This window comes from Trachurus japonicus, chromosome 22, assembly GCF_045865225.1.
Source record: "Trachurus japonicus isolate A0001 chromosome 22, Traja_1.0".
NCBI lineage: Eukaryota > Metazoa > Chordata > Actinopteri > Carangiformes > Carangidae > Trachurus > Trachurus japonicus.
Window position 1 is genome coordinate 7,275,131 of NC_140928.1, and position 25,850 is coordinate 7,300,980.

Sequence of the window (25,850 nt, forward strand, 5' to 3'; positions counted from 1 at the left end):
CTTTATACAATCTATGGTTCCTCCATAGGGAAATTTCTTATGTCAAACTATGGGAAACAAACGATCATTTGGTTGGAGCTGACAAATGAGTAATTGCTTTTTGGACTTTTCATTATTGACTGGTTTGGATATTTTCACATGCCTAGTGTATTGTTTACAAAATAGAATAAATTTAGTTTGTCATGTGAAAAGATGTCTCACATAAAATTTCTCTTGGTAATAAATTAACAAAGAATTGAAAATTAACTGTCAAAACATTTGAAGTCAGCCTTTTATAGTGATTTATACAAACGTATACATTTGTGTATGTGTATGTAATATTTTAGCTATAATCTGACTTCTTTTTAACTAACTAAATTACTACTTCCTTCTCTGTCCATACAGATAAATGTAAACACACTTAACATATAAAAGTAGATGTATTTCTACTATAAAGATGTGAGGACTCGTATTTTTTTCTAATAAAAGAAAATGTGGACCCCATTCGCGCCGAAATTTCCCCCTCGTGCCAGAACTCTGATCACGTGACTCCCACGGGGTGCGTGCGTGCGTCACATGACAAACACGGAAGTGCCCCTTCAGTCAGCGAACACGACCCAAAACAAAACTCTTCATTTGTCCACTTTTTGAGGAGTATATTTCGTCCAATTAACCATGTCCACATCAAACCACAGACTATGACTCTGCGTGGATACAGTTTTATCTGCTCGCTTGTTTTGTTTTGCTTGTTTGTCGGAGTTTTTTCCGGGTTTTCTTCAGTAACTGAGTTAAACGGTAAATGGAGTCTGACAAACTCCAATGGGTCCGTGTCTGTTGCTGCTCAGGTGCCCGGATGTGTCCATTCAGCTCTGCAGCAGCAGGGACTCATCCAGGTAGGACCAATCATTATAATGTATTTGTGAAAATGTCCAAAAATGACAATTTTAATACAACGGACAACTAGTTTGTGCACCAACTTTACTCTGTTGGGTCTTATTCGTGCTGTAACTTAAGTTCAAGTTTGATTGACAATTTCTTTGTTTTGTGTATTGTCTTGCCTTTAAAAATCTTGATACTCTGTTAAGAAAGGTTTTTAATTGTGTGAGACACTTTTAAAACTCATAAAATAGAGTGAAGTCAGAATAAAATATAATTCACATAAAAAACACATAAACTTATACATTCAAAGCTAATTTAAAGAGGTGAGTTTTGAGCATGGTTGTTGTTTCTTTGGCTCAATGAAACATAACATTATAAACAATAGTTTATTATAAACAAACTATATCTAATTGATATCAATCTGATCAGGTCACGTGTTATCTAACAAGTGAATTTAAGCTAAAGTCAAAACATCCACATACATTGATGCCTATTTATGTAAAGAAACTTGACCTTCAGCCTCAATATTTAACATTTATAGTTAATTTATCTTAAAAATGTTACCACAAGTTATTAGCAGCAGGTGTCAGCAAAAAGAACAAAAAAAACAACCTCATACCAAAATAAAATAGAAATTTCTAAACTCTTTTTTTCCACTTGTCTCTCAGGATCCATATTTCAGGTTCAATGATTTGTCGTATCGGTGGATTGCTTTAGACAACTGGACGTACACAACCTCCTTTAATGTTCCTGTTCAAGTCAGGTGGGTTTGATTCATTTATATCATTTATAAAAAAAAAAAAATTAAAAAATTCTGTCTCCTGATCCTCACTCACCTGTTTTTCCTCTGCATCAACAGGACAAAACAGAAAGTGCGTCTTACCTTTGACGGCGTGGACACTGTCGCATCCATCCAGCTCAATGGAGTCGCAGTGGGCAACACGGACAACATGTTTCGTAGATATGTATGTTGGACACACACAATGAATGAGCACATGTGGTGGATCATGTGGTTTGTTTTCCTTTACATAACAAATGTTTCTGGTGTGTAGGATTTCTCGGTCAGAGAGCTGCTGAAGGACGGAGACAACGTGCTGACGGTTCGTTTCCTGTCGCCGGTTCTTTACGCGTCGGAGCGGAGGGCGGCTCACTCTGCCTACAGAGTTCCTCCTGAGTGTCCTCCAGATGTTCAGAAGGGGGAGTGCCATGTCAATTTCATCAGGAAAGTGAGTTTTCCCTCTGACTGTAAAGTATTCAGGGATACTGTAGTTTAATGTGACTAGTCTGAGCTTTTCAAATCTAATAAGGCAGAAGAAGGAATTTTAAACCAGGATTATCTTGATCCAGTTAGAAAAGTACTGATATTAGGATCCAGACAGATACACTATGGGTCAATAATACAGTATTCAATAATAACTCATTATGGCAAATTTCTTTTAACACCACTATTTTTTCTTTATATGCATCATGTTTTTATGTTAGTATATTCTTTTCATGCAAAATAGACTGAGACCTTTGATGATTTGATGATTTCTCTAAAACAACTCTGTCTGGTAACGTTCTGTTATTATCTCATAGCGTGGTGAATGTGCAGGTCACAACTTGTCCACCAGAGCGTTTTGGAGTTGTTGGATTGTGTATTTGATGAATTTGATGAGGGAAACCAAGAAATCCCATTAGCCTCCGTAGCGTAGCTCTGAGCAGCTCGCGGCTCTGCTCCGCCGTTCTAAAAATAGCTTGCACCGACAATTAAAGGTAACGAACCTACTGCTAAGACTGTAGGGATTATGGCAATGGGCCAATTTGCCAAAATGTTGAACTATCCCTTTAATAGTTTATTCATTTTACAGCATGAATTTGTTCTAGTGTTTTCAGTGATGCCACTTGTACCGGACTGTGACCTTCATCTCATCAGAGGCAGCTTGTATTTCCTTATTCTCCTGATTTAAATAAATGAATAAAACATGTAAAACCACCTCACACACACACACACACACACACACACACACACACTCTGCTGACAGCTGCTAAATTAGGACAGTCTCTCTACCTCTGTACATCCAACTCTTCACTCGCTGTTGTGTTTCAGGAGCAGAGCTCCTTCAGTTGGGACTGGGGGCCTTCGTTCCCCACCATGGGACTGTGGAAAGGAGTTCGACTGGAGGCGTTTGACGTCCTGCAGCTCATCCAGGTTGCATCTGTTCCTCTCTACAGTACGTCATCACACTGCACCAGCACCAGCTCTAAAGGTTTAAAAAAAAAAGAAAGAAAAAGAAACACCACTGAGAACAACAGGGAGTCTTTGATGCATATGGTGAATTTTAAAAGCAGAAAATGTTTCTCATGAGATAGGAAGTGTTAAAACCTGTTCAATCATTAATCTGTTACACTGGAGCAGCTGTGCAGGATACAGCAAGTGTTCAGAGGTGTCACAAAAAAGTTATGTGAAAGTTCAACTTCTCCAACCGCTTCCTGCGTTCAACATGCAGGTGAAAACAAACACAGGAAATATATTAAAAATACATTTCTGGCTGTGGTTTTCTCTTACTGTAATCTGAGGATGATACTTTGCATTTATCAATCACCTCCCACTTACACACCTGAAAAATTAATATGAGTAAAACTGCATTTGCATCTTTCGGTTTGTTTTCTAGTGCTGGTTCTAGTGAATTTCCACGTGTGGAGTAATGAAATGACTTTTCTGTTTCTGTTTTCTTAATCATCTTTTTAACTGTGTGTGTGTTTAGACTCTAGCCTCTCTCAGTGGACGGTCCAGGTCGAGCTTCTCGTCGATGCGGCTCAGACGACAGACGGTCGGATCACTCTGTCGGTACCTGAGCTGCACTCGGAGCAGAGCGTCCAGACTCGGTTTCTCTCTGGAACGACCAAGAACACCTTCATCCTGCACATAAACACGGTACAAGGAGACTTTTTTTTACCTGTGTTATTAAGAGATAGTGCACAGGTTTATTGTTTATTATCTATTGTTTATTGTTAAATGGATCCTCATTAGTTGTCACAATGGTGAAGACGGTTCTTCCAGGGGTCCGCAAGACAAAAACTAAAAGAAAAATAACATAGGAAGCTAATTCTAGTTAAAGCTATATAATAATAATAATAATAGATATCGCTATCTAATAATATATCATAACACTTACAGGTGCATCTCAATAAATTACAATATCATGGAAAAGTCCTTTTCCAGCAGCTCAAGTCAAATAACCCCTATAGTATTGAGTGCATAGTTAGATAGACATACTTTTCAGAAGGCCAACATTTACATATTAAACATGCTTTTTTAAATTGGTCTTTTGAAATATTAAAATTTTTGAGATAATTAATTTTAGGTCTTCATTAAATGTAAACCATCATTATTTCAATTAAAACAAATGAAAACACTTTTTGAATTGGGGTTTTTGAATTGAATTACTGACATAAATGAACTTTTCTATGATATTCTAATTTATTGAGATGCACCTGTACAATCATACATGTAATACAGTCCAACAGATATAGATTGATAGTATAATATCAGGTGAATGTCTCATAGATGTTTAATTTCCTGGATTATGAATCCTTATTTTGTTTCCTTCAGAGCAGCCAGGTGAAGCTGTGGTGGCCCCGCGGCCACGGAGACCAACCGTCCTACCAGCTGACGCTCAGAGGTTTCCAGGATGGGGTTTCACTCCTCAATACAGAGTCAAAGGTCAGAGTTCACAGCCTGTCACCTGCCTCTAGTTTTTTTTTTATGACTCCTCCTCCTGCTCCTGGATATTTTGGTCTTCTCGTGCTGCAGAATGCAAACTGGATATCTAAACTACCTTAAACTTTTGCACAGTAGAAAAAAAAAACAGTGACCCAGATTCACACAGGATGTCGGGTTTGTTGGTGACGGTTAAAGTTTGTTTCTGTTTAGGGGGCGACATAATGATGAGGTATTATTGTTGACTGAGGAGTTTCACTGGAACTTTAAGATCTGTACGTTTCCTGTAGATTTATATTCCCTTCTTTATATTAGTTTTACAGTTTTATTATTTTACTTACTCACTGTTTTATTATTACTTATTTACTGTCTTATTAGTTTACTGATCTTATCATCATGAGTCTATGTTTTAGCATGTTTTATTTGATATAGTTAATATGTATGTTTTTATTTCTCCTACTCCTTTTATTTATTTTATCCTGTTTTCATCCTACCTTTATTGTTTTACGCTCCCAGCTCTATTTATTCTCTTTAACACCTAATTTGGAAAGACCTCCAGTGTTTTGGGGTGTTTTCATTATGGAAAGCACTGTCTTACATTTTAACTGTATATAAAGTTTGATTGATTGATTGATTTATATGGAGGAGCGGGGACAGACAGAGGGAAAATAATCAAGAATTTATTTAATATCATGTTTAAATAAATAGAAGTAAGAAATATGACTTGTCAAAAGATTTTATACATGGACTATTGGTCCATCAACAAATATTTTAGATCTAAAAATCGATTCACAAAAACAGCAATGAAACTAAATGAGCAAGACAGTTGATTAGCTGATAGGAAAAGGAAAGGCAGCTACAAAAAGGAAATGGAAATGGAAGAGGAAATCCAGATATGTCTTCACAGGTTAAAAATCGCAGCTCTTTCTATTTTACAATCCTCCTCTTAAAACCTGAGATTAAAGAAACGCTTCACTTCTTTTCCTGTGACGTCTCTCTGGTCCTCCGTAGCTTTGAGTCTCTGATGGGAGTCTCTCCTGCTGCAGGTGTACTTTCGCACCGTGGCGCTGGTCCAGGAGCCAGTTGTCGGGTCTCCGGGCCTGAGCTTTTATTTCCGCATCAATGGGAAACCAGTTTTCCTCAAAGGCTCGAACTGGATCCCGGCCCACTCCTTCCAGGACCAGATCTCTCCTGCTGTGTGAGTGTAGCGTCTGAAAAGCTGCTTCTTTTTTCTTTTTACAGTCTGCAGTTTGAGTCCTGCCTCATGAGAGGAATATTAATCACTATTTATTATAATATTCTTAAATATCCTGCTCTTCTCTTTGGTGCAGGTTTTCTTCTGACTTCACAGGCGACGACTTGTTTAAACCAAAGAGACAGATTCAGGTTTGAAGACGTGAATCCTGAAGCTGATGTTGTTGTTTTGTTTTTTTAATACAGTATAAGGAACTTGTTGCAGTCGGCAGTGGACGCGAACATGAACGCACTCAGGGTCTGGGGAGGAGGAGTGTACGAGCAGGAGCTTTTCTACAGTATCTGTGATGAACTGGGAATCATGGTAACTAACTACACTCACAGACGAACTCCTTCTTCTTCTTATCACGTTAACATTTCCACTGAATGAATACGGACAACAGACAAATTCAAGAGTGTTTCCTGTCTCGCTGCCCGGCTCCAGTAGAGCTGGACAGAGGTCGGAGGTCAGACGTCCTCGGCCCAGCCAACAGAAACACTGCTGCACTGTGTTACGGAAATGTAGAAGCTTGTTTTTCACCATTTTCACTGAGATAATCTCACAACCAGAGACGATGGACTGTAATGTTTCTTTTGTACAGAAACTTAATGTGACACTGGGTTTTTGTCTTTTAGATTTAATTGATCCGATTATTTTGTGTAACACATAATATTACTGACTGAACATAATGATATAACACTGAACAAATGTCAGTTGAATTTGCCCCTGAATATGCAGAAGCTTATACGTGGATGTCAGGTTACTCCGATGGTAGAAAAGTGCAGCAGATATTAAACAGAGTGACATTGATAAAAGATATTTAGTTTCAGGAGTGTCACTGTCACACAATGTCATGTGTTTAGATTTGGCAGGACTTCATGTTTGCCTGTGCCATGTATCCCACTGAGGACGACTTCATACAGACGGTCAGAGAGGAGGTCGCTCAGCAGGTGAGACATTTATTCATGTCATTTTTACTTGAATTGCACCATTAAATGGCAAATAAACCAAAATATTTATTCAGATTTATTTTTTTTAACTTCTTAAAGGTCCAGTGTGTAATAATTGTCAAGGTTTATTGGCAAAATCTGAATATACTACCCATGAATATATTTGAATAAGTGTATAATTGCTATAAAATCAAATATTTTTTGGGGGGTTTTCGTAGCCTTATAATTATTCTTTTATATATACATATAGCAAGGGGCTTGCTTTAGAGAGCATCGTCATCTTGTGCCGCCATGTTTGTACGGCAGCCCGAATGGAAAATCCAGCCAACCAGAGAGCACGTTTCAAGAGTTTCATGTCCATAAATAAACCAACAAAGGAGAAGGAGGAGGAAACAGCAGACATATCGTAAAATGGTTTAGATCTTCACCTCTTCGCTCCATGCTCCTGCAAACTAGAATCTGAACGATAGATATCACGGTTTCCCCCCATTTTACACACTGGACCTTTAAAATGAGAGCTGTGCTTTATTATATACTGTATTATGTACGAGTGTGTGTGTTAGTATAAAGAACACAGTTTGTTGTATCTTAACCGTGACCCGGTGACCTGCGTGATCAAATTAAATGTTTAGTGTTTGTGTTATTTGTCCCCGTCAGGTTCTGCGGCTCAAGTCTCACCCCTCTATAATAATTTGGAGCGGGAACAATGAGAACGAAGCTGCTCTGGCGACAGACTGGTTCAGAATCCCGGCGTCACAGAGGCCTCTGTACGTTAAAGACTACGTGACGCTGTACGTGAACAACATCAGGACGATTGTGCAGGAAGTGAGTGAGCGGTCATTTAATAAAAACATCGTCAGGTTTTGTGTTTAAAATGTTCCAGTTTACTGATTTGCGACGTCTCCTTCAGGAGGACCAGAGTCGCCCGTTCCTCGTCTCCAGTCCGACCAACGGAGCCGAGTCGGAGCGGGAGGGCTGGGTGGCATCGAACCCGTACGACCCTCACTACGGTGACACGCATTTCTACAGCTACGTCCTCGACTGCTGGGACTGGAGGACGTTCCCTCGGACACGTTTCGCCTCCGAATACGGCTTCCAGTCCTGGCCTTCCTTCTCCACCCTGCGGCCGGTGAATGAACAGAGCTTTTAAATGTTTGATGGAGAATTTCAGACATTTTGCACTAGTTTTTCATCTTTAACTCATTAAATCGAAAACATTTGCCAAGAATGCTTTCATTCATCAAGAACGAAAGTCGGAGGTTCGAAGATGATCAGATACCGTCCGTCGTAGTTCCGACCATAAACGGCAAGTGTCCGGGAAACCGAAACTAGGAAATGCTGGGTGAATCAACCACGAAATAATAATATCAAAATAACTATAAAGACAAAACGATAATATATTTTTTCGAAAATGGACCCATTAACAAGTGTGGGTTAGCAGGAGGGTTAGCAAAACAGTGGAAAAGAGACCGGATTTGCATAGTTCCCCTTTAATAAAGTGCAGAAAATGTGAACTAATTTCTAAAATAGGGTATCAGAAAAAACATATCGTCTGATAATAAAGCAGAAAAGGAAGAAATAAAAATATGACACAAATGTAGTTTCAAATATGTTTAAGATGTAGAATTTTGTCGCTGACTTTGTTCTTCACATCACAGTTGGTTTTTGTGATATTTCAGGTTTCTGTAGGAGAAGACTGGAGCTACAGCAGCGACTTCGCCTCCCATCGTCAGCACCACGAGGGCGGGAACCAGCAGATGTTACTTCAGGCTGCTCTACACTTCAACCTGCCCAACTCCACACACCCACTGAAGAGATTCACAGACACTCTCTACATCACTCAGGTAACTGGGTTGTGTTTATTTCTTTGCTTTGGCAGCTCCCAACCGTTCTCTTCGGATTCTGTTTGCCTCAACTTCCTCGGTAAATTGACGTTCCTTGTTAACTTGAAACAATAAATAACTTACTTCTACCAGCTACATCTGGTTTTATGTACTTCCTTCTTCCCTGTCCACCTAGATTGTAACAACTCACAAACCTCCATTTGCATCATTAGTGGCTGAATAATGTAAACAGTGTGAATCTAAAACAGGCTCAATTCGATGTTTCTAATGAAACTAGGTCGTCAGTGTGTGAGTGTGTGAATGTGTCGGTGCTCTGGTTTGTTTACATGTTATTGATGATGATGGACGGTGCGTCTGGTCCAGGTCATGCAGGCTCAGTGTGTGAAGTCTCAGACGGAGTTTTATCGACGCAGCCAGACCGAGATCATCGAGGGCAAAGGTCACACCATGGGCGCCCTCTACTGGCAGCTCAACGACGTCTGGCAGGCGCCGTCCTGGTCGTCAATCGGTGAGTTAAACAACTCATCAGCAACTTGCTTATGTTTTGAACTCCTGCAAATGTGACCTTGCATTATGGGTAATTTTAAACAGGGATTAAATGTCAGTGTAATAATCCTTGTTTGTCTCTGTTTTGCAGAGTTTGGTGGGAAGTGGAAAATGCTGCATTATTTTGCACAGAGCTTCTTCGCGGCCGTTCTTCCTGTCGGGTTTGAGGATGAGGACACACTGTTGATCTACGCCGTCTCAGACCTGAGTCAGGACCTGCAGCTCAGGGCCGTGGTACGATGTTTACATTAATTAATGCTGAAGCTGCTTCTGTTCGAATGAATCACAACAATAATGTTCTTTAATTAAAACTATACTCCACAAACACTGAAACATGGAGGAGAGTCCGTCCTGTACAAACAACTGGAGCTGTCTTCAGTTAGTTTCTGTGCAGACAATAAAAACATAACACAATTATAATCATTTTGTTATAATAACAGGATTATAACACAGATTTATATATATTTTTTTTTGCATCATAATGGGTTTCTGTTTTACAGTTCATACATTATTTCTGTTCTTATCTCTCCCTGTTGTTTATTTCAACCTTTTGTTTTTGGAGTTTTCACAGCAGAGTTTCATTTAAGTACATTTAAAAAGGAAGCAATTCTCAAAAACACTTAAGGATTTGACTGCTGTGGGCTTTTTAATACCAGGAAAACACCATATTTCTTGGATTTAAGCCACTAGTAAATAAGGCAGGTCCCATGTCTGTTTGCCTCTTTATTCATAGAGCAAGATAATGATAAAAAGTCAAATTAATGAAAATTATTGCTTTATACATGTCATTTTAAATAAGAGAAAGTTTTTATTTGCATATAAAATCAATGAACTGCATCCTAAATGAACATTAAAGGGATAGTTCAACATTTTGGCAAATTGGCCCATTGCCATAATCCCTATAGTCTAGCAGTAGGTCCGTTACCTTTAATTGTCGGTGTAAGCTATTTCTTTGCTATGGAGGCTCATGGGATTTCTTGGTTTCCCTCATGCAGTGAATGCTTGCTGAAAAACTGCCCCTGAAGGCAACGCACATCAGCGGCTTTGCATGAATTTACCTCGAAATCCCATGAGTCTCCGTAGCGTAGCTCTGAGCAGCTCACGGCTCTGCTCCACCGTTCTAAAAACAGCTTGCACCGACAATTAAAGGTAACGAAGCTACTGCTATGACTATAGGCATTATGGCAATGGGACAATTTGGTAAAAAATGTTGAACTATCCCTTTAACAGCAGTCACTTCCATCATTTTAACAACATGTAACATCAAATGTCTGATGTTTGATATTTAACGTTCAGGTGACCGTCTTCTCCTGGGCTCGTCAGGATCCCGTGTGCTCGCTGAAGTCCGACCTGCTCCCGGTCGCTGGCGGCAGCGCTGTGGCCGTTCTCAAGCAGCCGGTCGCCGCCCTGCTGGCGGGGTGCGGCCGCTGCACCCGGCTCACCTGCCTGCTCAGCTTCCACCTGGAGGACAGCAGCGGACGCCAGCAGGGTCCCACCAACCACCACTTCCTCTGCTCCCCCAAAGACGCTCAGGGACTCCAGAGACCAAAGATCACCGTGAGTCGACTGAGTCTTAATCACCAATTAATAATCAATAAACAGAAGGACGAGGCAGAAAATAACAAGTGGTGGAAGTGAGATTTAAAGCAGAAGTAAGCGATCAGGTGGTTTTGGCTAACTTCTTGTCAGCCGATGGATTTAGCAGGCCCCGCCCTCGTCCCTACGTCACCACTTTCACGCGCATCCCTTGGCTGCATACACAGAGAGGACCGCCCCTTTATGCCGTTCTCTCTCCTCATTGGATAAAGGTTGTAGGATACAATGAAAGTTTTCTCCTCGGCTTACAGCAGAGCAGAGTGACTGACAGACCCGTGTTTCAGACCAAACACTCTATGTAAGTGATTGCTGTCGGAAGATAGAACTATTTAAGACTTATATTAACACAAATATTCAGCTTACTTCTGCTTTAATGTAATTATAAACACAAAACGAAATGTCATCAATCTGAAAAGTCAGGTTTAAATTCTTAATTGCTCAAAGGTCAAAAGACAGTTATAAAAAATAACAACCAGCTGTCATCACATAAATGAGTAAAAAATTAACAAGAGAAAGAATCACAAGTCTTCGAGTTGTAACAGGAAAAAGAGACAAATGAACAGAGTTTATTTTAGCAGTTTCATGTTATCAGGGTGTTATCTTTGTGGTAATAACAACACAAGAGTGTGTGAGTGTTTGTAGGTTTCACTTCCTGAAATGAATCACAATGGGTACAGACCGATACACATCTATAATAATAACAATACATTTTATTCATAAAGTAGCTTCCATGGCATACAATGCAGTGATTTATATAAACAAATAAAAACATCTCAATTAGACACCGAAATAAAATGTGAAAGATAAGAATCAATAAAATGAATTATAATGGCAATAATCAAAAATAGAATTAATAAAAGTAACAAAAACATGACAAATTTAATGAAATTTAATGAAAACACATCTGATACAGGATTTTAATCCTCTACATCAGACTCAAGATAATGACAACATACAAAAGAAGAGGAAATTGTTGCATAATATTGAAAGAAAAAAGGTAACAAATGTGTTTCCTTGAGTATTTTCCACCCTTGTGTTTCCACATATCAGTCAATTTAATACCTCAGCCACTTGTCTTAACTTGTGACTGTTTGTTGTAAAGTATTTGTGGTCGGTGTCAGACGTCGCTGTGTCTCCTCGTCCGTTGTCTTCAGGCCGAGGTGCAGCAGGATGAGTCCGGGATGAGTTTCTCCGTCGCGCTCCGCTCTGCAGCCGTGGCTCCGTTCGTTTGGCTCGACGTGGGAAACGTCCCCGGACGCTTCAGCTCCAACGGCTTCCTGATGCTCTCCAGAAACATGACGGTCAGTTTCACGGCGTGGCGTCCGACCAGCGCTGCAGAACTCTCCGCCTCCCTCACCGTCACATCTCTATCTGACGTTTACTGACCTGAGAACAGCCATAAGTCCGTGTCGAGGCATAAGAGATGCAACATTTGAGGCTTTGTCCTCTGGAGCTTTAACCTGCTGTGGTCAGACTGATGTTTTAGTCTGGAGATGCTGCAGTTTGACTCTGTGCCTTTTTTCTAAACAGTTTTTTTTTTTTTTGCCAAATAAATGAGGATGAAGCGAATGAAACAAATGTATGAAATGAAGAAGGAAGAAGAATCAGGGAAACTCTGCTTTCATTCACACACAATCATCAGACAGGGGAATAAAAAGTGCAAAGACCAAAACAGTTTTATTAATAAAAATGTACAGGATGAACCGGCCAATCAGAGCCTTCGAGTGAAATTACAACATTAGCACTGACATGAATCAAAAAATTAGGTGAAATATAATCTGGACTGAGCCTGATCTGAGATCTGAAAGTTTACTGTGCACTGAAAATAGTTTTCTCTTTGTGTGTTTTGCATTTTTGCACATTATCCAGATAATCAACAGAGCAAAGACTCTGATACTTGACACACGGGTGTGTTTGTGTTACGTCTGTTCTCAATGTAGATCAGTTTGTACATATTGGTTGCTTTGTGATATGTGAGTATGTTTCTACTAATCATTTTTTTTTAGATAAACTGCTTTTTGCAGACACTGTAAGTTATTGATTAGAAATGAATAAATCATATAACACATACAAACGCTGCAACTCATGATTGTTCTTGTCATGCTATGGCTGTATCTTATCTATAATGAAATAATAGAAAGTGGTGAAAACTGACATTATCATCATCATCAGTCTAAATTATAAATAAATAATAATAATAATCTTGAAATCATATAGACACAAAGACAGTTTGGTACTTTGGCCTGATCGATGTGCAGAACGGTGGCAACAGTGCATTTCTTAATCGCGTTACTAATAAATTGCTCTAGATATTGTATCATTGATAAACCATATTTATAAATGTTGGTAAAGTGTTAATTAATGCTCAGGATATTCTAATTTATAATAAGGTATCATGTGTGCAGCTTTAGAAGTTAGCATAGTACAGATGTCCTGCAGCTTTTCCTAAAGGTAAGTGGTCAAATTATCCTTTGTAGATATTTCTAATTAAATAAAAGAACCACACAGATGTTGTCTATTGTTTTTTTTGTTTTTTTAAAGATGTTTTATAAAGTAGTTCATTGTCAAGTCATAACTACCTGATTGAATCATGAAGTTAAGCGTTCAAATAATATCTATTAACACCACACACATACCATTAGTACATGTCTAAAATCATTAAACACAGTGAGAGTTATAGTATCAGAGTTACACATTTGTATCTATGTTTAAAAATTACACTCACTAGTTAGTATTAGGAAAGACTGTTTGTTTTATAAATGATTAATTAAGTATTTAATAAACTAAACAAATGCTTAATAGTGTGTAGTTATTACAAAGTGTTAAATATGTGGATTTCCCACAACCTGGCAACCCAAACATCGCTCTCACATGAAGACGTAGCCATGAATAAATCTAATTGAACGAGTTTATAACACCTTTTAAAATAACTCTGACCTGGTCCTAACCATAGAATGAGTGCTTTAACTAACTAATATTCAAATAGCTTTAATTTGTGTTTTTATTGTGTAATATTGATACTTTAAGCCCAGAAAATAAAAGCTACTGTTCAGATTGAACAACTTCAAGCGGACTGTTTGTGTTTAAAGTACATTATTATTTTATTATTGCTTACTCCCCATAGCCACTCAGTCTGTAGTGTTTTGTGTGTCCTGCGGTGACCACCAGCGGCCACCAGGCGTCGACACGGACCTTTAAACACAACCAGCCACATGTGCTGGTGTTTATCTTTTTTTCTTTTTTTTTTCTCACATCCAGCTGTTTCATTATTGAACTGAGGGAGACGCAGCTGTAAACCGCTGTACATCGCATCCTGTATGCGTCCACTCTGTCACCCTTTACACACATGTAGGGGCCTATACACTTTCACCCAGGAGTGAGTGTGTGTGTTTTTGCGTGCATGTTCGTGTGTGTGAGAGCACGTTGCATATCAAGTGAGAGAAAAGTCCGTGACAAAAGAAGAAGGCAGTGAAGTGATTGGTAGTGAGTGGGTGAGTGGGTGCATGCGGTCGGTCGGTCGGTCTTTCCTCCTCCTCCATGTTGTGCAGCCTGGTTGATCTTTGAACCTGGTCCACACACAGTAGATACGTAGATACAGTATCGAGGCTCAGGCGCTCGTGGACGTTTCTGCACGAGCCACTCGGGATTAAAAAAACCGCACGAGCACGACTCACCAAGAAGAAGGAGAAGAAGGAGAAACGGATTTCTGCTCCGACTCCAGGCCATGGACCTGGACCTGAATCTGAATCTGAATCTGAATCAGGATCTGGACTGCGAGCAAACTCCTCGGGAATCCTGATATCTAAAAAAAAAAAAAAAAATGCGTCCACAGGAGCAGAAGTAGAAGATTTTTTACTTTTTATTTTATTTTTATTTTTTTACTAGAGGAAAAAACAAACATTTAACACTTGAGATGTTTCATTTAAGATGCCTCTTCATGTGCGTCGCCCTCTTGGCTTTCATCACAACGTCCGTCCGCTGTGTGGACGACGTGATGGCCGCGGCGGATGGGCAGCGGTTCCTGCAGAATATTTTACACTTTTACGGTGAAAATGCGTCGATTTCAACGCAGCATCTGGGAGATTTGCTGCTGTTGATGTCGAGCAGAAGGTCAAAGTCCATAAGTGAAGACAACCCGCTGGTGAACCAAGAGGTGAGCATTAGCCTATAGAAACCACTGTGATTTAAAGTTATTTATGCTCTTATTAACAGATTAATCACTCACAGTAGAAGTGGAGTGGACTCATAATTAATTTATTATAGCCTCTAATGTCCATGCCCAGTTTATAGGTCTTATTTACTATCTGAAGAACTGAATGAACTCTTTTGATATTGTACATCAGTAAATGCTTGACCAAATACATGTTTTTTATGCAAACAGATGTAATCAATGCATTTTAAGAGGCAATAATGAACACAATATGTTGAATTTAACTTTATAACATTAAAATAAGATGTATAGGCCTAGAATATAATTGTATTTGGTGTGTTTAGTAGCATATTTCATTCAAAAAGGACACAGTATGATGACAAAATGCATATAAAATCACATAAAATAAGAAACAGAAACACTAAGAATAAGTACAAGGATTTAAAATAATTTAAAAACAAGTCAAATCTGTCTATAAAGATGTCTAATAACGTGTCTCTGGCCTCCAGTGTTCCTCAGCAGAGCAGATCTTGTCCCACTTCGGGCTCAGTAATGTCAGCCAGCTGACTGTGGGACATCTGGGGAGGATCTGCCCCGCCGTGTTGACCCAGGTGCTGCTGCCCTCCTGCCCCTACACCGCCCCCAAGTTTGTGGTTCCTCTCGACTACACTGGTGAGTTGCTTCATCAAAGCTGCTGCAGCCCTCGGCCCCAATGGCTTTATTTGTTCGAGACCTCCGCAACTCAAATAATTCACAGTTCACGGGGGTTTGTTTCCCCGAATCCAGTCTGGCAGCCGTTTACACTTAGGCCTACTATATAAAATCAATGCATCTGTGAAATGTCCCGGGAGGTTTAAAAATGTTTGAGCGGAGACTTTTAATTTCAATTCCCTGTTAGAAATATAATGGATAAACTCTTCTAATCATATAGAAAGTGAACATCTTGAACAGTTTCAATACAAACTGAACATTACAGTATTGTACATGAATGCATCACTGTTCATATGCATGTGACATTCAGCTCTGACCTCATTCAGTGGGAGGACTGCAACCACAACTTTATCTCATTCAGCTGACTAATCTGTTGATTACTTTCTCAACTTTATCTAGAAAATGTCAGCAAATATTGAAAAACATAAAGTCCAAGTTCAAAACCTCAAAGATTTTCAGTTCATTATCAATAAAAACGTCGAATCCTCTCTTCTGAGAACCTCAAAAGCTCAAAAAATGACTGAAACGGAGGAAAGCTTTCTGTTAGTAGGCATAATAAATTATTGTTTTAATCATTCTCCTGCAGGTTCAGCTTCTTTATATCCAACCAGACCTATAGAGACGCTGCTCATGAGGTTAGTCAGTATCCTTGGTGGTCTCCTGTGGCGGAGGAGCTGTTAAAAAAAAAAAAAAAAAAACTCCCCCACACACACACTGTCCTGGATTGACTCACGGAGCCACTGACCTCCCACATTCACCATCAAACACTGTTGACATAGTGACAGCCAACTGTGACTGTTGTGCAGCCTCGTGTCCGCGGCCGGTGCCACGCTGTTTCCTCCTGAACACAAGTTCTTCTCTGATAATAAATAGCGATTGTGTCTTTTTGTCGAGTTGCTGTGAACTGAAGACTTTGTGTGTCTCTGCTGAGTTAATGGTGGAAAAACAACAACTTTATCAGTTTCTTCTTAGTGTCTCCCACACAGGAAAAGTTTGATAATCATGTTAATGAGCTGTTTTGCTACAATGGAGACGGATTATGGACACAGAGGGTTAATTGAATATTGCACTAGTGTTATATTTATTGTCCCAGAGCTGTATGTTCATAGTCATTTAACAGGCAAATACAAACAGTCCTCTGTGAGGCAAGCAGCAGGGTTTAAGGCAGTTTTGAGCCCTGAGTCGAGCCTCACAGGCTGCCGTTACTTTAAAGGGATAGTTCAACATTTTGGCAAATTGACCCATTGCCACAATCCCTATAGTCGTAGCAGTAGGTTCGTTACCTTTAATTGTCGGTGCAAGCTGTTTTTAGAACGGCGGAGCAGAGCCGTGAGCTGCTCAGAGCTAATAGAGGCAAATTCATGCAAAACCGTTCCTGTCAGGGGCAGTTTTTCAGCAAGCAGTCTCTGCATATTATCTCATAGCGTGGTGAATGTGCAGGTCACAACTTGTCCACCAGAGCATTTTGGAGTTGTTGGATTGTGTATTTGATGAGTTTGATGAGGGAAACCAAGAAATCCCATTAGCCTCCGTAGCGTAGCTCTGAGCAGCTCACGGCTCTGCTCCGCCGTTCTAAAAATAGCTTGCACTGACAAATAATAAAGGTAACGAACCTACTGCTATGACTATAGGGATTATGGCAATGGGCCAATTTGCCAAAATGTTGAACTATCCCTTTAAGCCATTAGCTCTTCTGTTGTTGGGTTGGGTTTAGAGGTTTGGTTGTAGTTTGTTAATGTTTGTGAGGAAAGGAGGTGAATGTCCTGCCTGAGAGATTTAGCTTAGGGAAAAATCTCAGAGGATGTCCTCTGCAGTGGTTTAGCATATTCTTGATTAATAAAAGCTTATTAATTTGTTATTTCTACAGCAGTTTTCCATCAATTCATGAAAAATAAAAACAGAACTTTAAACCACATCAACAGAAAATCAAAGGAAAATGAGCATCACTTCAGCCTGAGATGGTAAAGATGTCACCAAAATGAGAAAAGCTGAGTCAGACTCTGTGTGATCGTGATGTGGACCAGTGATAGAAGAATAACATCTGTTCATCCTCTCCTCCCTGACAGTGTGGGGTTACGGGTTTCTGGCCGTCACTATAATCAACCTGGCGTCTCTGCTCGGTCTCCTGCTGATCCCCTTCACCAAAAAAGCCTATTTCCCCAAAGTGCTGACCTACTTCATCGGCCTGGCCATCGGGACGCTGTTCTCCAACGCCGTTCTTCAGCTCATACCAGAGGTTTGACGGGAAATTCATTTATTATTCATTCATTTATTTATTTAATAATAAATGAATAGCAAACTCTGACACACTGACTTTATTCTGTTCCTCCACAGGCTCTGGGGTTTGATCCCAAATCTGATAACTACGTGGCGAATGCCGTCGGGATATTCGGTGGATTTTACCTCCTGTTCTTTGTGGAGAAGGTCCTGAAAATGGCTCTGAATGTGGAGCACGAAGTAAGTCAACAGAGTAGTGAGTTTATTATTATTAGGTGCCATGCACGTTTCTTTTATCACAGAGTCAAAGTTATTTATCATATTTCCGTTGTATATCTGCCAGTGAGCAGCGGCCCCCCCTCTGGTTTATTGGCTAATTTAGCCTCTAATAGCTGACTACCATGAAGCAATTACATTTCATCTCGGTCGTGTACAGTGATTGTTTCTGTTACAATCGTTTTACAACAGGGGCAAGGTCGCTCGTGTCGAGTCTTGTGAACTTCCACAGGTAGCTTAATGAGTCAGAGGAGTTGTTTCCACATAGAAAACCAAGCGGCTCAGGCAAATGTTAATTTATAATAGGCTGTAAGATGTATGTGATTATTATTTTTTATTTATTTTATAGACTTGCATTTATTGAGTTTTAACAGTTTACAAAAATACATTTCTAATACATTTTACAAAGCATATAACAGTCACTATAGCTATAAAAGAATCCACTCCCCCCATCCCAAAGGAAACGTAATCATACACAGCTTAGCATCACATGGTTAAGGTATATATGTGATTATTGCATAGAAACCTACATGTAATAATGTTAACTGTGAAGAATGAGAGCTGACATTTTAAATGAACAGGAAATGCACTTATTTGCCCGTTTTGTTGTGATTTGTATGAGAATATAAAATCTGTGCAGCCAGCCAGCTAACTTTGCATTTGTACATCATTTTAAATTTTTCTTACAAATCTAACAAATAAAATACAACATTGAGTTGAGTTGATGAGGTGAAGGTTTTTGGAGCAGGAGCAGAAAATTACAAACGTTATTAAGCTTCAGTTTGAGTTCAGTTCTGGGCAGCAGGACGGACGGATGCACACAGAAAAAAAAGAGGGTAAAATATGAAATATAAAGAGAGGGAAAAACAGCAGAAACACTGGGACTGGGAAATAAATGAACTATGTGATAAAGAAGTATCAAAAAACACCCACATTTGCTGAGCAGAGACAATGAGAGTGGCCCTGAAACTTCTGGCATTGAAGCTGGGAAATCAACCTTCATCTAAAAAAAAGTGGCAAAGCTGCTGATATACAACACATTTCTTTTTTATAACTATGTATAACTCTCTTCCTCCTCCTCAGCACGGCCACGGCCACTTTGCAGAGCCGTCTCAGGAAAACTCGCTGCAGAACGGCGACGTCGGGGTGAAGAAGGACTCGGTCATCCTCACCAGCATCAGCAACATCGCCGCAGACAAAAACAACCCGAACCCCGAGCCCCCGCACGTCAACCCGGCCGCCTCTCAGGTACCAAACAAACACACTCACCCCATTATCAGAGGTGTATAAAGTACTTGAAAAGAAAAAAAACTACAAATACCATAACTGAAAATGACTTTGGTAAAAGTTAAAGTCACCCATAAGAAAATCACTTGAGTAAAAGTCTTAAAGGGATTGTTCAACATTTTGGCAAATTGGCCCATTGCCATAATCCCTATACGTAGTTTTAGCCGTAGGTTTGTTACCTTTAATTGTCGGTGCAAGCTAAGTCGGATGCTAATGGGATTTCTTGGTTTCCCTCATCAAACTCATCAAATACACAATCCAACAACTCCAAAACGCTCTGGTGGACAAGTTGTGACCTGCACATTCACCACGCTATGAGATAATAACAGAACGTTACGAGACGGAGTTGTTTTAGAGGGAAATTCATGCTCCAAAAATGGAGAACATAACTATAAATAAAGCGTCTGACTGCCTAAGAACACAACAAAGTGCCTCCTGTTGTAACGTCGTCCGTGTCTTCCTCAACAACGTTAACTGCGGAGGTAGCCATGTTGATGTTCGCGAGAGTAACGTACGTTGTTCTTCTCGTCCTCTCGGACACGCCCATTCCAGATAATCCTTTGATGATTTATTATATTTCTACCATATTTTTATTTGTAACGAGTAACGAGGTGGCAAACGTCAAAGTAACGGAGTAAAAAAGTACATCTACTTTCCACCTCTGCCTGTTATCTGTAACGCCATTATCTTCTATAATAGAAGCCGAACGGAGCGGAGCATGTTGGGAAATGACGAGCTCCTTGTCTGCGCACATGTCACATTAACCTGCGCGGTAATTTGCAACCTTGTCCTCCCTGATATTTAATCTAATGAGTAGCTCAGTGTGTGGAGATAAGGTTGTAAACACAGTGACTCTCTCCTCAAATCTTATCTGGAGCGACAGTGCGTTTGATAGAGATTTGCTGGCCACCACAGTCCTCTATCTATCTATGACAGACACACCTGACAGGAATCCATCACCAGCTATTGTTAGATTAGAGGCTTTTTAAACTCGTTATCAGTGGCGGAAATAATGGCACTGACATATTTCATTTGTTGCCTCTGCACTCAGACTTTTAAATTCTTCATACGGTTTTATTCTTTTTCTTTATTTCTTATCTCTTAAAGCAATGTGTTTTGTAAATTATTTTACTTATACAGTAGGCCATTGTCTGTTGTTGTTGTCTGATGTGTTGTATTGACTATTTATTGTGGGCCATGTAGGCTATATGAACCGCTACAACCTGCTACTCAAAACGAATTGCCCCTTGTGGGATTAATAAAGTTGTTTGAATTGAATTGGTTTGAATATTTCCATAGAAGATGACAGCAAAAAAATAAAAAACAAAACAAAACAAGCAACAGGTAGTTGTGTTTTAGCATCTTTAACTCTTCTGCTGCTCACAGATCCAGTTTTTGCTCAGTTATTGATCTGTTATATCGGTGGCTCAGGCTGATTAGAGCTGCTGTTAATGTTTAACGCTGGAATCTATGGAAGAGTCTGCTGGCTTTTAACGGGATCAAAACACCAAAACAAACAGACAGATATGCCTGTGAAGCCGTAGCAAGGGGCTTATAGGCCTCACATCCCTTCACTACAAGCAGGAATTGTCTGAGTCGAGCACAAAGGCTCCTTGTGTGGCCCCCGAGGCCGAGGCCGGGCCGGGAGGGGAAGGGGCCGATTTGTCACGGCAGAGTATCTTCAAACCAAATGGTGAAGGCTCTGTGTGTGTATGTCCTCCCCTGTTCCCTGGTTTCCCATTAACACACACTTGTTCCATTATATTTGTATTTGAAGAATTGTGTTGCACAACGATGCACATTTCACATTTAGGCAAATATATTTCCTGTAATGTCTTTTACATTTGATGATAAAAGCAAGACTTCCTCACAATCTTAACTGCTAGTGCAAACTAGCTAAAAAACTAAAAGATTAGGGGTGCATGATGTGCAAAAAAAACATTATATTGTGATTATAAGGGCAGATAATGCGATTATGATTTTATTTTCTCTAAAGGAAATATACAATTGATAATATGATATTTGTTGTCTCTAACAACAAACAAACAAACATACATTATGTCAGTCAAAAGTCAAAAACTTTATTTGCCATTTGTGCATACACACATAGGAACTTTTGTGCGGTTGTTCCAGGTTAGGTGGAAAAACACAAGGACATACAAGACACAACAAAAAACACTTTAAAAAGGCTCAAACCTGGGATTAAAAGAAGGACAAGAACATAAAATTCTCTTAAAGGGCCAGAGATCTATATCTGTATATAAATAAAGTGTAAAAATGAAATAGGTGTAAAAGTGCCAAGTGCTACTGAGGTAGGTGCGTGTTGTATTGCCATGTGCCCGGGTTATTTTGTGTTTGCTAGGAGTCTGACTGTAGCCGGGTAGAAGCTATTGAAGAAGCGTGGTCTGTGTGTGATGATGCTGTCTTCAGTACATGGTCTGTTGTCCAGAGCGTCTCTGTAGCAACACAACACTTAGGGTGCTGACACAATGCACAATAATGTTGCAACAAATTTGCGATTTCAGTTGCATTGCAAATAATTTTGCAGTATGTAATAGCTCTGATTGTCTCTAAATAAATCTTTAATGCCGTCATTAGGTCAAAATTTAAAATTTGTCCAGTTCATTTAACTAATGATGTCCGTTAGCCTCCGTAGAAACTGATAAAGCACCAAACTAAATATGAAATCATGTAGAAACAGTGTCACTATTAGTATTACTGTTGCTATTCTCAACTCACAACTTAATATTTCAGCTATAAATATAAATATCCCAAACATATTCTAAAAAAAATGAACAAACAACCAGCAAATGTTAAAGATAGATATTTGTATCCAGATTGTTGTTCCCATCAGTGATCTAGTGTTTGTCAGGCTTTAGTCCTCAGCTGAACTTGTGTTTAGCATTTAATGTTAATTATTTAGCAATGTTCCTATGTAAACCTGCTAAAACAATGACATTATAATCAGATGATGATGATGACGAGCTTCGTCTTGTTTAAGAGTGAAATCTGTTTCTGAAGACAGTAAATATAACATTGCTCTCTTTTTTTGTGTGTTACTTGATCAGGTGCCACGAGCTAAATGTTCAACTTTGTCCTACATTTTCCTGGATGACTTGAACTTTGTGTTTTAATCACAGATGTCTCATTACTGTGTCGTCTTTGTGGCTCATTAAAATCCACTATGTGTCACTGTATGAGTACGATCCTCTTCCAGTAAAATCCTCTTCAACCTCTCACCCGTCTCCTCAGGAGGATCACAGCTCAGGTGTGATGTGTCACTGGCTCCGTGGGCAGCGGATGACCAACATCAAGACGGTGGCGTGGATGATAACGCTGAGCGACGCGCTGCACAACTTCATCGACGGCCTGGCCATCGGGGCGTCGTTCACCGTGTCCATCCTGACCGGGTTCAGCACGTCCATCGCTATCGTGTGTGAGGAGTTTCCCCATGAGCTCGGTGAGTTCGACCTCCTCATCGTGAGTCACTACGAACTCGCACTGTGCAGCCAAACGTTGTGTAAACCTGCAGAACTTTGTTTTGAATCGTTGTGGAGATCCCAAAGTTACAAAATGTTGTAGTTTGGGACATTTAGGATATTTTTTATCCATTTGAAGGTACAATGCAGGACGTCCTTTGGATTTAAGTGTAAACGTCACATCACTTCAGAGAAGACTTAGATCAAGCTGACAGAGAATACACATGTCTGATACTGTGGAAAAATAAGATTAAAACATCCATAAGCTTCAGAAATGGAAAATAAAAGGAGAAACTGTCTTTAAATAAGTTAAAAGCAGTTTCTCTCTATTCACTCAAACAAAAAGGGCAAAAAAACAGTAATCTTTATCGGCCTCTACTGACAAACTGCAGAATTACAACAAAAATGTGTCTTATCGTTTGTGTCCTCAAAATGCAACATCCAAGAGATTAACTAGAAACTACTTTACAGAGAAAAATATCAAGGAGAGAAAAACACAGATGTGATACATTAAACATCTGTATCAGTCTTATCTTATCTCGTGTGTTGTGCTGTGTTCCCTGTGCAGGCGACTTTGTGATCCTCCTGAACGCTGGTATGAGCATCCCACAAGCCATTTTCTTCAACCTGCTGTCGGCGGTGTCGTGTTACGTCGGCCTCGTGTTCGGAGTCGTGCTCGGGAGCAATTTTGCCCCCAACGCGATCTTTGCCATCGCAGGAGGAATGTTCCTGTACATTGCACTGACAGACATGGTGAGTCGGATTACACCGTCTGAGGGGAACAGAGAGAAAATCCAATATATTTGTCTGGAAAATGTCTTTGTGAAGGTTGTTGACTTGTGAATCTCATGAAAAGACCATGTTTCTTTATTTGTACTTTTAAACTTTACTTCCTTTTCTATAATGCATAAAAAAAAGATGAACCAATTCAATTCAATGCAGAAAACTTTATTCCAAGGCACATGAAGCATACAAAGACAGTGAGTAAAAAGAAGAAGAAAACAGCAGCATCACTGCAGTTTCCACACATGACTGTTAAAAACGTACAAAGAAAGAATAAACTATAGGATCTATTGGATATATACAAGGAATCTGCAGATATGGCTGCATATTTAGAGGTATATCTACAGCAGATGAGTAGTAGCTGTGTAAATATATAGCAGCTGATAAACAGATCTGAAAAAGTAGATGAAATATAGGAAGAGTCCAAATAAGTCTGATAGTGAAGAATATACATACAGGGCCCGGTAACAGCTAATAAAAATGTATTAGGTATCAACATACATTTGTTTTTATTTTATTTTATTCATTTATCTTTTCAACCTTTTGGATGCCTAAGTTTATAAGTACTTCAGTTTTCCTCAATTTTATCTGTTTTTGACCATTTTGTTAAACAAGTCTCATAGTAGGATTCAAATGAATCATGAGGTATTAAAACAAATTAAAAAGATAACAAAAGATGAATAAGATAATAAAAAGAACAAAATAATAAGATGAATTTAAGACATGGAGCATACAGTGGAACATTTAGTTGCAACTCAAGCTCAAAGGAGAGTGAATATGGGATTTTACATTTGCTGCCGGTGTTGATCTGTATCTGCTGGACAAGCAACTCAACATATCGACTTAATGTCCAGGGAACAATGGAAGAATATGTCAGTGGTGTGTATACAGCTGGTGGAGCTGCCCTCAAGTGGCCAAAAAGTAAACTTATTTTGTCAAAAAAAAAAAAAAAAGCTCATAAATATTCTGATTAAATTTAAAACGCCAAAAAAGACCCCTAAACAACATATTTGTATTACCTGATAGCACTTTCAGGAAGCATTTTATTTATCTCATCTTTTGCTAAATTTAAAAAGTTTAAAGTCTGAAGAAGTTAAACTATCCAGTTGTGTAAAGATAAATATCCTAAAAAGAATTTCAATGTTGTATATTGTGAGGGGTTAGGGGTTAGGATTACACAAAGGAATGAGCTATAACAGTGCACTTTTGATTTTGATCTTTTTACGAGTGTTTTTTTTTTAGACACAGACAAACACACTCATGCTTCCTGTTTTGTGATTATTTACTTCCCATTAAGTGACTTATGTCTGAGACGGATATCTGACTGTCAATCTGACTGTTTATTGATCACAGTTCCCAGAGATGGACAGCTTAGCGCGGGAACAGAAACAGACCTCCACCAAGATCATCTTCTTCCTGATCCAGAACGCCGGCCTGCTGACCGGCTTCACCATCATCCTGCTCATCACCATGTTTGCAGGATCGATCAACCTGGGCTAGGACGACACACGCTGGAATTTAATAGTTAAGAGCTGCTTCCATTTCTGCCCACAGCTCAGTCAGCTGGGCAGGAAAGTGAATGTAATGTAAATGTTTTGTACAAACAAAACTAAATGTTTAAAGGAAAAATTATACTTTTGTATTTTATGACTATCAGTGTAGTAGAACATGTATTCCATAAAAAGGGAAAATCTTTGCAATCATTTGATGTATGAATTCTAGAAAAAATTGTTTTGAGGAGACAATAAATTATTTTTCCAGTCTTCAAATATCGTGAAATGTGTCATTTATTGTCCCTCAGAGTTGAGTTGATGCATTGTAAACTAACATGTATGATGTTATTGTGACAACAGTCATTGTTCTGGCTGTTATGGCAGCAGCAGAGTTTGACCTCTGTGTTGTGTGACCTCTCTGACCTTCGTTGTTCCTCTGGAGTTTTTGTCTGTATGTTTTATAGTGTGTTTTTTGCATATTTTGATGACAACTGTGTCATCTTTTGCACTGTTGTGTGTCAAAATATATTTGTCATACACTAAAGAGTAATCATCACACAGAAATGCACACTGAAGATGTTACAATGAACATTCAAAATGTAAAATAATCAACTATAAGGAATACAAAAAAGAAAAAGCAATCAATCAAGTCTTTAGAAAATGTACATAGAAAAGATTTTGCAAAATTATGATTGGGTTTATACTGAATTTGTTTATCTTTTT

At 39.2% G+C, this 25,850-nt stretch overlaps 2 protein-coding genes across 2 annotated transcripts; both read left to right on the forward strand.

The window, feature by feature from the left end:
• Positions 1-560: 560 nt before the first annotated feature.
• On the forward strand, positions 561-12,952 carry manba (mannosidase, beta A, lysosomal). The gene is made up of 17 exons (XM_085766666.1): positions 561-872; positions 1,527-1,621; positions 1,718-1,823; positions 1,911-2,084; positions 2,948-3,071; positions 3,606-3,775; positions 4,454-4,564; positions 5,608-5,759; positions 6,002-6,119; positions 6,659-6,745; positions 7,403-7,570; positions 7,656-7,874; positions 8,425-8,589; positions 8,953-9,097; positions 9,227-9,369; positions 10,432-10,692; positions 11,886-12,952. The coding sequence occupies exons 1-17, from the start codon at positions 678-680 to the stop codon at positions 12,114-12,116; spliced, it is 2,664 nt and encodes an 887-aa protein (XP_085622792.1). The 5' UTR covers positions 561-677; the 3' UTR covers positions 12,117-12,952.
• Positions 12,953-14,319: 1,367 nt separating this feature from the next.
• Positions 14,320-25,403, forward strand: slc39a8 (solute carrier family 39 member 8). Its single transcript, XM_085766667.1, has 8 exons — positions 14,320-14,884; positions 15,391-15,553; positions 17,659-17,828; positions 17,927-18,049; positions 19,169-19,333; positions 22,625-22,832; positions 23,420-23,604; positions 24,988-25,403. The coding sequence occupies exons 1-8, from the start codon at positions 14,645-14,647 to the stop codon at positions 25,132-25,134; spliced, it is 1,401 nt and encodes a 466-aa protein (XP_085622793.1). The 5' UTR covers positions 14,320-14,644; the 3' UTR covers positions 25,135-25,403.
• The last annotated feature ends 447 nt before the right edge of the window (positions 25,404-25,850 follow it).